Consider the following 12213-nt stretch of genomic DNA (forward strand, 5'->3'; position numbering starts at 1 on the left):
CTGCGGCACGGATTGGCGCAGGCCTGGCGTCGCAGACGCTCGCGATACTTCGCCACCGTAGTGGCCTGGGAGTGAGCAGCCGCTCGTGGAGCGAAGTCCGCAATGCGACCTCGTCCGGCGTACGGGCCGGAGGCTCAATGACGTACAGCGTCAGGATTTGCGTCACAGCCTGTCACGCGGCCTCGACCGGGTCGCGCGGCCGGAAGTTATAGTCCGCGCGCCCGGTCGTGAGCAATGGCCGGACTGAGAGCACGGTGGCAGGTTCATCTGCCCCACGAGGTGCTCGGCCTGAGCTTCGTTCAAGTCGTTGGTAACGACAGTACCCTGTGTGGCCTCCGGGTCCACGGAGTGGCGAGTACGGAGGTTCAGTGAGCTCCCGCAGTTCGGCCAATTCGAGCAGACGATCCGGAATGGGTTCGGATTCCGCAAAGGAGCACGCGGCTCTTGCGCTGAGCGCTCGTCGCCACGACGGTTCGGAGACTGGGCTGGAGGCGTAGCGACGCGGCTCGGAGAGCGAATTGTTGCGTGCGTCCCGGCCCCGCGTTGCGGCGATGGCGCGCGAGAAGCGCCACCACGGCTCGGCGAGCGAGGCGAAATGGGTGACCCACCGTCTCGACGCGGGGAGCCCGAGTGTGACTCCTCGTAGTCGACTTGACCTTCTTAAAGCTTGCCATGAGCTCGTCGTCGGCCCGCAGAGGCGGTTGGGCCATCGCTCGAAGTGAGCTAGCCCTCTCGCGAAGCGAGCCGTGCCTGAGGCGGTACGCCGCAAGCACTGGGGCACCAAGAGCCTGATAGGCGTCGGTGGTGCTGGCGCCGGTTGGAGATCACCAGCACGGGTGCTGTGGATCGAAGTGGGATGTGCCCTGGTGTGGACGTGTGCGCCGCTGCTGCTGTCTGTGGTCAAACGACCAAAACGCGTTGTGACTGCGAGTCATGCGTTGGCGCTCAGCGCCGAGAACGTTCTCTGGGTCGTCCACGCGATGTGGATAGACCAGCTCGAGAAAGGTTCTCGATGGAACAAGATCACACGTTTGATACCGTTAAGCTTGGACACTGTGTCCATGTTTTTTTTTTTTTTTTTTTTTTGGGGGGGATGTAACGGGGTTACACGAAAGTTACCCGATGGTTACAGAGTGTGAGACACACAGGAGCGCTAGGGTCCACATCTTAACCTAAATCAGTAGGAACATCAGTAGGTGGCTTTATAGCCAATGGATATGCAAGAGACTAGGACTCACTATGCTAGATAGTGAGTGTCATACATTTACACCAAGACAAAGAGAAATATATTCAGTTTGGGATTTACACTTAAGGGTCTTGTGATGACTCTTGGAGTCCGTAGGGTGTGCAGACTCGTGCGTCGTTCTGGTATTATAACGACTGCTATCCTTCGCTAAGCCTCGGTGGGTCTAACCCGACTTCCTCTGACGCAAAGCTACGGCAGCCCCGCTGCGCATGAAGAACCTTTCTCGAGGTGGTCAACCCACATCGTGTGGACGACCTAGAGAACCTTCTCGGCGCTGAACGCCAACGCATGACTTGCAGTCACAACGCGTTTGTTCGTTCGACTACAGACAGCAGCTGAACCTCTCCGCGGATTGTACCACTGTACACCCCATGGATCAACGGGACTATTGAGCGGTTGAACCGTGACAGTTTCCGTGTGTTGGAGTGTCGTCTCGACACGCTCAACTGGTTGCACCGCCAATTGCCCAGGCAAACCTGACCACACGCCAGTGCTTTCGCCAGATAACCCCAGTGGAACTGTTTACGGGATTCCTTGCCCAGTCCGCGCTCGATACCCTGTAGCCCCTAGCGAACGGGTGCTCAGGAACTTGCCGATAAAAAAAAGAGGAGTGGCGCGAGACGGTTGACAAACTTCGGCACAGCCTCCATGGGCTGCACTGTGTGGTCCGAGACTACCGTGAACGCCAACGACTGGCAGCAGCGACTCACTCTAGGGCACTGTGTGCAACTTCACCGACGGAGGCTATGCTTTCTGGTTGCGCGTCGACCAGCGTCTGCAGGGTAGCAAGTTGCTCGTGCGCTGGGTCGGGCCCTTCCAGGTGGTTAAGGTCCTTCCCCACTCATTTCTAATCCGCCACCTACTCACTGGAGCCGAGTATGATGTGCATGGCTCTTGCTTGAAGTTCTACCACGACCCCCCGATCTTGAATGAGACCGCAGAGATCCGTGAGCATGTGCCTCTGCAGGGCATTGTGCCGAGGTTCGACAGATTATTGATCACAGAGGAATGCCACGACTGGTTAGCCTGAGTTGTTGGTAGCTTGGCGCTGAGGGCAAGGCATTGAGAATCCTGGGAGCGTGTAGTTCAATTCCATCTGACGTTTCCTGATCTCTACCCAAGTATGCAGACGAGAATGCTGCTTGACTTGTTGCAGAAAAAAAAATTGGGGTCCTACGGTGGCTGGAGGCAAAAGTTTTGGTCAATTCCGTAGGATTGGTACTACTCTGACCCTGTGCTGTAGGAACACGGGCAGGACATGGCTACAGCACAAACCGATGTGCCACGAAGGTGGTCCACTGTGGCGCGCCTCTTGTACAGTATCGGAGCCAGAGACGGCGACACACCAGACCTCAATGCTGCTGCCGACGACGCCAGGCAGCGCTGCAGCCCGACCACAGCACACGAGGACCGTGTCAACACTACATCTACATAATCGTCAACCGCGGGGACTGCATAATCACCACCAATGCGTAGCTGGATGGCGCTGTTACAGAGAACGCCCTCCCCTTGTAAGGCAAGTAGCGCTAAGATCTTTGTCTGAACTGCTAATGAACTCACTTCGCATTCTACTATACAGCGCGCAACGTCATATCATGAAAGCAACCGTAGCGAATGCGATAGTGAGGGTTCACCTGATCCAAGACGCAGAGGAATCGCTTGGTCTGCAGCTAAACTCTGTATCGCTCACTTAAGACGAGAGAGCCCAAGGCGGAAAACCTGGGCATGAGTCGGTAGTTGCTTGAAGAGAGCCGTCCAACCCATTACAATTTTATGCATCATGGCCATCAAGAATGGGATGACAAAGTTTTATAGTATTGGTTATGAGCTCACGACGCAACCTGTGCGCAGGTGAAGATTACCTACTGTGCAGTTTTATCGGAGTCAAGGCTGTAAAGCTTGCTCAGAGCTTATTGCTGCTATAATAGATTGCTGCTATAATAGACTACGATTTTGCCAATAGAATCCCGCATACCTGCATTCCACTGTACTTACGGATCGCAGAGAAGCTGGGGCCATTGACATTACGGCAGCAATGCAGCGTGAAGTTGACACACTGACTACAAGCACTGCGGCGACGCCACTCCAGATCTGAGATAAAGTAAGCGCCAAATACTACGAGGCTACTATGAGGCCGACGTTGCTGTCCGTGGAATGGCTAGGGCAAGTCATAAAGCGAGTGCATCATGCACAGAGAGCATACACTATGGAACGGATGTGCATGACGAGTTGAAGTGATCCCTATTCGATCCCCATACAAAATCTAACCCATTTTATCCAATGAAATCTTTAAATGAATTATTTTAGAGCCAATCAGAAAGTTCTCTGGATTTTATCCAGAGAGTTGGGGCGATACAAGTGCGCGTACTAGTCCCTATATAAACACAGATCCCTGAATTTCGTATAGACGACAAAAGCATAATGTACTGGAACGAACCTGTTAGGTTTGATAAGGCAGATCGTATATATCCAGTGCTGGCTGAGTCTTTAGGGCGGACATTCCTGACAAGAATAATATGGACGTTGTTTGTAGTCATTTAGCTAACTTTCTCATGAGGGGCCTGCGTCGAGGCCCGGCAGTAGATATTCGCCCGACTACAAATAGATCGATTGTGTGCATGAGCAGGCGTCTCAGGACCCAGCTAGCTATCCAGGCTGTATCGCCAAGTCCCAGCAACGCGTACCAGGACTCAGCTATCTAGGCTTTCTGCCAGGTCCGAACGCCACCCCGCTTCTCGCCGCGGAACTGGACGGTCAACGGCGGTGTGGACAAAACATCTCCGCGCTGGAGTCTATGAAGGAGTCGTACCCAACGCTGTCGACGGCCGACCTGGTCGAGCTGGCGGGCCAGGTGGCGCTCGAGGACGCCGGCAACGTGACAATCGACTCCTGGGCGACGACGCCACCAACAACGGAAACGCACGGAGCAGAAGGCGATGGATACAGCGGCTCGTATTGCAACGGCTCGCCTCACGCTGTCGAACGAGTAATTCCAGGTGCTCCGAACGAGACGTGGGGAGTGTCGGAGAAGGAGCTACAAAGTTGAGGGAAAGGGCGTACACGATGGAGTTGCCCAGCACTGCTGGCGGCGCCCGAGCTGAAGGAGGCGGTGCAACTGTTCGCTTCTGAGGCGGGCGTCTTCAAGCACTTGTTAAATCTCGGCGTGAGCCAAGGTCACGGCATTGACCACTTCAACGTGATCAGCTACTACAGGGCGGCGGCGCGTGTAAGGTATACTAGTCGATAAATACAGTTAACCCCTGCACACCACAGTGCAAGTGCGGTAGGCGTATGCTTCTATGACCGACTGGTTGCTTGACTTTATTTCATTTATCAGCGTGATGGCACTCTTCACTCGTAGGCGCGTGCCGGCGCAGTGAGTCAAACTTACTTTTGCGTCTTGCTGAGTAAGGTAGGCGGCCCTTTGGGGCAGCATTGATGTTCGCGACAGAAGACACCGGCACATTACAACAGTTTTTTTCTTCCCCTAATTTACCAGCGAGAGTAGGGCTTAATGCTCCCCAGCTGCGAAAACGTCGACACTACCGCTGCAGGCACTCCAGGAGCGAAGGAGGCCTCCCACACCTCCGAAACGCACACAACAACAATGGGATCACATTCAAAGGAGGATTCATTCAAAAGAAAAAATGTATCCAGACTCAAGACAAATTCATTAAGAGCTTCCTTGAGCTTAGGCATCTTCTCATTAACAAAGTCATTCTTCTTAGCCAATCGATGTATCCACAATCGAATGAATAGATCTGTTTGATAGTCTTCCCTTTGTGCTTCTACGACATTAGGAACGAAGCCGTCATCTAATGAATTTTCTTAATAAACTCAGCATCGCAGGGTTCGAATCAATTAGAATTTTTTTGATTCAGCAGCCAACGACAGTAGCCTGGATCAGAAGCATATACCATCTTCAATAACCTTTCCTTTATGCTTTCCAAACCAATGAACTCATGATTACTATCCAGTCTATCTCATATAGATAGGTACCAGGAAATATTTGAAATAATATTATTTAATTATGGGCATTCACGATCTTGGAAAAGCAAATCAATCAATTAGTAACCATGAATAACTTAACATAGAGTCTCTACACTTACTCGGTCTTCCATATTAGATCGATATAAAGCTAAGCAAATCGCTCGTGGGTCAGGTAAGACGCCCTATAGTCAGAGTAATGATGATAGAATTAGATTAAAGAAAGACGATTATATAATCGTTCGATCCTACAAACGATACCTTAGTTAGATGTAATTCCAATGCTTCGCCTGTGAGCTCATTGTAAGTCAACTCATTCTCAAAGCCAACCAGTACAAGCATTGCATCCTTGTGTCGAGGGCGTTCGTCCCCTACTACCTGATACTCTGAGGAACATCCTCTCGGTCAAACGTGACACATCGGCTGAGGACACGGGGTTAGTCTGCTGCCAGGTTTGGTAGTCAATAAGTCCGTTCGATAACGCCTTTGTTTGGTCACCATTGATCGAGCCGAGCTTAGAGAATTCATTAATGAAATCTTGGAAATCATAGTCATAGCTGATATCAAACACTTGCTGACTACCAATACGTACATTGAAATTACGAATCGACGAACCAGGCCGCTGACGGTCCAGAGCGCTATCGAAGCAACTTTGGAAGTGTTGAATGGTGAAGCATTGAAGTTGCCTGAAGAGGTCTCCAGCGAATGGAAGTAGAGCAACCATTAGCGTTTTTCAAGCTTGCCGACAGCGTCAAACGCAGTGTTTAGCTGAGTAGACGATACACCAGTGCCAGCTCGCTGGTAAAACCACTGTGCAGTAGTCCAATATCTGATAGTCTTGTTAGGCTTACTGATGATAGCTTTTGGGGTTCTCAAGACAAGGAACGGAACATAGAGACGGGTAGTCGTGAATGGAAAGTATGTAGAATCAATAGTAGGCTCCAGGGAGTTTGATCGCACCCACGCAACCGAGATTTGGCCTGCGTCGTAGCATTAACACCACCTGAGTTCGAGCAGAGCCAGCAGCAGATGCTACCATAATAGGACAGCTCTGACCCGAAACAAGTGTAGTTGATGATAGAGTCATTGACTTCCGTCGCACCAAGTGTAATGACGGACGCAACCTGATTCACTCGGAAACGAAGCTTGATCTGGGGGGGGTAAGTGAGGTCCAACTCCTTGAAAATCGCGATGAAGATCGACGAGTTTGATCTTAAGCATATAGTTCCACGTTCCTAAAAACCTGCGCAGTTGAACCAGGCATAAAAAGCACCAGTCCAAACTGGTTAGCGATCGTATTCGCAGCACCCGATGCGATAGTAGCCCATCCATTCGTGTTCTGACCACCAGCTACTGGAGGGTTGTTTTAGAAGACGCTTGACGAATCCATCATTTACAGGGTACGAAGCAGCGCCGGTAGAAGACGTCCCAAGAGCTGGAGTAATATCCGCAGCAGTAGCGCTGTAGCCATCACCATAGAGACTACTGGCACCAGATGTGAATAACAACGAGCCCTGAGCTTATGGGAAAAAGGAAATCTTCTGCACCATGCTTATTTACATAGTCGAGCGAAGTCTCCGCCTGAGCTCGTAGGTTGTTAGCAAATAATTGTACTCACTCATGCTAATGACAGACTTACCATTGAGCTCGAGAGACATACCATCGATAACATTCCAAACACCACATTTAAGACCAACAGATAGACGGTTATTACACCAGCAAGTGTAGTAATTGCGTGGGTGTTCTTCATACTTACTTTGTAATGGGATTACAACGTACGCATCGCGAAGGCATGAAACCCTCCGCCCCATTGAGCTGAGCAGCATCGATTGTAATAACGCCATCTGCGTATGTCGACATGCGGGCAATGCCCGGATATCTAAGACAAAGGGGATCATCACTGACGTCATCGATGAGGGCGAGCGTTTCCAACACTCTAAGGCAACCAAGCCTGAACATCACGAGCTCATCACCAGTGTCCGCAAGGCGTATCAAGCATCGCTTTGGAGTAGCAAGACCGGGGCTCTTTCACATATGTGATCCTACTAAGAAGAAAAAAACTTGTTTTTAGCTCTGTTTCTTACGCAGTAGAAGCATGATATTAACGCTGTTATCACGAAATTTCACTGGTTGGTTGTTCTGGTTCATATCGAGAGGGTAACGTCGCCCGAGGGCCGTCACGTGCGTCTGGCACCAAGTTTCATGCGATGGAAGTACTGAATCTGCTGTCCTATACCAGCATTTCCTTTATCAAACAGGCCATCGTATCTCCTGAAATCACGAAGTCATTCCTGATCAGATCACACCGAACTATGTAGCTCGTAGAAGGGCTGATAGCTGAATGGTATTGCCAGAAGACTCAGAAGTCGTCTGAGATGCACTTGATATGTTCCTGTTGTAAAGCCAAGAATCGAACCAAAATTGGCATTATTGATGATCAAACGCGGAACCGTGTCGTCGTTGGGAGACCTGTTCCCTCTATCGAATACAGACCGCGTTGCTGGTCGCGTATCCAGTTGAAGCGATGTGGGCGTAGCTGAGCAACTCGCTGGCACGCATAATAGGTTGAGTCTCTTCGATCTGAATGTAGAAAACATTATTTCCATTACTATCAATCAGATATGTCCAGCCGCGACCAGCGCCGTTTGTATATTTCCGGTTGATATCGGAGTACAAGTAGTATCCGTCTTGGAGATTGACACTAATAGTAGAAGTGGTAGCAGCAGAGGCACTTCAATCGTGAAACTGGTGTTAGGAACTGCCCTGAATCGATGTTGAACTCGAGTTGTACAGTGAAATCGATTGAATCGAAGCCTCGACATCTTGAAATTACAAGCTGAGCCTGGAAATTGATATCGCCAGGTATTATTGCCGTTTTGGACTAAGTTAGTATTATCAATCTTTGACGAAACTACTCATATTTGTTATATAATCCGACTAATAGTTTTCGCCAATTTTAATCAATTGATCAAAGTTGTACCTGATTTGGCCCTTTACAGAGTCATGAACAACATCTGACCCTTTACCACCCCGATAGCAGATTGTAGTATTGCATTATGCCATCCTCCGTCAGCCAGGAATATTGAAGTCTGTGATCAAAAGCTTAAGATCGCGACGAGAGTTAGCTCTCAGGATCGCTACATACCAGTATTCAAACGAATCATCTTATCAGTACCAAACCAGCTGTGGCTCAGAAATATCGTACTCAACTTATGATGGCGACCTCTCGTGAAATAATGACTGAAAACGTTCTCCTGTAGACTCTTATCGTTTGAATAATCATCGATGATGACAAGTTCGGGTTTGCTGCCTGGAGTCTGTCTGATGGCATCAGACTTGGAGGAGTCCCATGAAACGGATGAATCCTTCCAATTTGTCCTTGAGATAGTCACAGCTCTTGATGAGGATTCCTCGTGATGATGTGAAGATGACTGAAAACATGAGGTGAAATGCTTCAGAATATGAAAACCAGGTCCCTGCCTGAGAACGATGGGCCAAGGATAACCATTCTAAAAGCTTTTTGATACCAAGCTCTTTGATATCTCCTACCGACTCAGCCTTGTATTCTTAGGCAGAGAACCTATAGTCAGGAATAAGGGATTAGAGACTTTGTCCGGCTCGCGCCACTTGACTTCAGTCTACTAGAGCTCAGATTAAGAAAATCGTTCGACGTATAAGAGAGGCTAAAATGACAGGATTTAGTTATCCGCCACCATTATTCATTTCTAATTGCTATAACTCAGCATTCTACCTCTCGCTTGATCAGACGGGATACTTGACATATGCATACGCCCAAACACTATATCTCGGTATTAATGATTATCGACTGAGCTATATTACGGGTATAACAGCTGGAACAGCTACTCCTGGTGTAGCACTTGTAGTTGCTCCCGATGGCTCACTCAGCGGATTAGGAGCACTAAGTTGCTCCAGTCTATTGGTGAATGGATCTGCAGTATCATCGGCGCCGAACTACGTACTCGGTATTACACCTGGTACAGCATCGTTATCGAAGGCCCTGGTACTTGATGCATCGGCCAATATCGCTGGTATCGGCTCTCTATCCGCATCGAGCCTTACTGGAACGCTCCAAACTGCTGCTCAGCCTAATATCACATTGGTGGGTACGCTAACTGGTCTTACCGTTAGTGGAAATATCAGTGGTACTCTGAGTACAGCGGCTCAGCCTAATATCTCATCCGTCGGTACGCTAACCGGTCTTACGGTGAGTGGAAACATTAGTGGTACTTTAAATACATCATCCCAGCCTAATATTACATCACTTGGTACTTCAACTGATCTTAGGGTGAGTGGAAACATTAATGGTACTCTGAGTACATCATCTCAGCCTAATATCACATCAGTTGGTACGCTAACTGGTCTCTCGCTTTCAGGTGGAATATCAGGTGCTAGTACTATTAGCGCTTCAGGAGTAGTTTCATTAACCAATACAACTCTATCAACATCAGCGACTACTGGTGCTTTAGTTATCTCTGGAGGTGTTGGAATTGCTAAAGAATATGACGATCGGTGGCACTGCAGTTTCAGCACCATCCTGGACAACTTCAGGAATTCAGCATAACTCATTGGCTACAATCTATACCGATACAAGTACTACTAATGGTGGAACTGCTGCCAGTGCTGTAATTACTTCATTTGCTCGCCCACAGTTAGCTGCTTCGCATGTATCAGTAACGACAACGAGGGGTGCCACTGTATATATCGAGAACTCGGTATCAGCTGGAACTAATATGAGTATCACTAATTCACATGCACTTTGGATTGCTAATGGAAGTTTTTATATGAGTTCGGCTATAGCAGCTACGTCACAACAGACAGGAAGTGCAATAATCGGAGGAGGAGTTGGGATTGGTGGTGACTGCTGGGCAAATTTATTTCAAGGGGTATCGGGCGTTCTAATTAATACGCCCGCTGCTTCTCAAACCGCTTGGCAGAGCATTACCGGAGACGGCGTCAATTGGCTCGATGGTGGTTATACGATATGCTCTGACTATTTTGGATCAAATGCAACACCTGTAAGAGGTTGTATTCAGATGTCCGACTCAGGTAATACCGTTAGCACGAGCAGCATGTTTATTGGTACTATGTCGAATCGTGATCTCAGACTCGGTACTGGCGATTGCACCCGCATGACCATACTCGGAGGAATTAATGCTGGACGCGTGGGCATAGGTACTACAACGCCTCTATATGGCTTGTACGTGGCAATAACCGTTTCAACCACTTTAGACGCAAGTAGCACTGGTGTAGCTTACTTCAAGCAATCTGGAGGCTTGATTAGCACGACAGGTCCCATAAGTAGTGTACCAATAGCGATAGCCTGCGCAGGAAGCATGCTGAGTAGTACAGCGTACTACACGTATTCAGACCGTCGTCTAAAACACTGTTTTGAACCAGTGGAGGACTCTGTATGGGATGGATTGCTCAAAATTGAGCTTTGTATGTTTAAATACAAAACCGACTCGGAGGATACTCCTATGCACCTAGGGTACTGTGCTCAGGATATGCTGAAGGCAGGCCTCTACCATTGTATCAACTACGTTTCGAATCCAGATTTACTCGTCGAGGATGAAACAGTTGATCTGGAAGGTTTTCATATGACCGTTGACTACGGAAAGGTATCCTGCTTACTCCATAAGCTGATTCTAAGGCAGCAAACTGAGTTGGAGATTCTCAAAGCAGATAGAGACGGCGTTTATGCGCGTCTGGATGAGTAAAAAAAAATAGTTGCTGGAATGGCCTCATAGTGCGAAGGTCTTGACAGTCTTTTTTTTTCTTCTTGTATGCCCATACGCCACTACCAACCTTAGACTCTGATTTCTTCCACGCTTCACCAGTAGCATCAGTTTGAGTCGATACAGCTTTCTTCGCCGAATATGGCTTTTCAGATGCCCACACAGCAGGTCGATCACTTGATGGAACCTCCTTGACGAGCAGATCCTTCATGATAGCCTTCAGCTCAGCAAGGTTTTGATCAGCATTTAGATTATAGAGTCCTCCGCTCTTGGTAATGTTTCGTGGGTCGAGTACTAACATTAAATCGAACCGACTCTGTCGGCGAATCGACAAACTCGTTTGTCTCGAAGATTGACGGGCGCAAGCACAGAAATGGATCGATTCATTTCAACGGAGTTGAAAACGGAGCGATTTCTTGCTTATAGCTATAGTAGTCGCGTGATAATCGATTTGAATTCAGAATCAAAAATCAATCGATTGCTGTACATATCCACACATACTACCTTGAGTTGCTTTAGAATCGATGGATTGGTATTGTCAAGCATCAACTCACCCTTCAGTTTATCATATTCCATACGAAGCGACTCGAGCGGATCATCCAAATGCTTGTCAAAATTGTATTGAAGATGGGTCATCTCAAGTATCTCTTTGAATAGCTTCTTATCATCAATAGATAGATGATCATACTTCTCCTGACTGATATTGTTTCTAAATATCAGATCCTTTATCATGGTCTGTAGAGAATCACTGATCTCACGCATCGGACCTACCTTTCTTCGATTAGGCTGAACGATGGTCAGCGTTCGCTTGTCAAGATCTGGAAGTCGAATGAATTTAGAACCAAGCTTGCGATAAACGTATGCACTGGGTGTTGCCCTGCCTTGAATGTCGTTGACGTTGTAGGTTCTACCTCTGCGCTCAACACCTTCCAATGACGCTACTCCTGCCCCTCGTAGACCTCGACCTTTTAGTCCACCGCGACCCGACACATGGGCCTCAGCCATTTGGTATTTACGAAGTTTAATCGAATAAGCCGCCTTAGTTGCCTTTACCGCTGCTCTTGACGCTCTTATAGCTTCCTTATCGGCTTCTGAGTTTGATTTTTTAAAATCGTGGATATGCTTCTCCAATTGACTCATAGCTTCTCCATAAGTTTGAAACGTTGCTTCTGCTTCATCATGGAGCTTTTGAAGGTTCTCATCGTCATAATCTTCATATCCAAG

The 12213-nt window shown here is 48.4% G+C and overlaps 1 protein-coding gene across 1 annotated transcript; it reads left to right on the top strand.

The window, feature by feature from the left end:
* Positions 1-4040: 4040 nt before the first annotated feature.
* IUM83_09180 (putative catalase-peroxidase) lies at positions 4041-4292 on the top strand (the record flags this gene model as incomplete). The annotated part of the gene is made up of 1 exon (XM_067933603.1): positions 4041-4292. One exon carries the CDS (start codon positions 4041-4043, stop codon positions 4290-4292), a length of 252 nt encoding a protein of 83 aa, XP_067799911.1.
* Between the last annotated feature and the right edge of the window lie 7921 nt (positions 4293-12213).

The sequence above is a fragment of the Phytophthora cinnamomi genome, assembly GCF_018691715.1.
Source record: "Phytophthora cinnamomi strain GKB4 chromosome Unknown Contig3, whole genome shotgun sequence".
NCBI classification, from domain to species: domain Eukaryota; phylum Oomycota; class Peronosporomycetes; order Peronosporales; family Peronosporaceae; genus Phytophthora; species Phytophthora cinnamomi.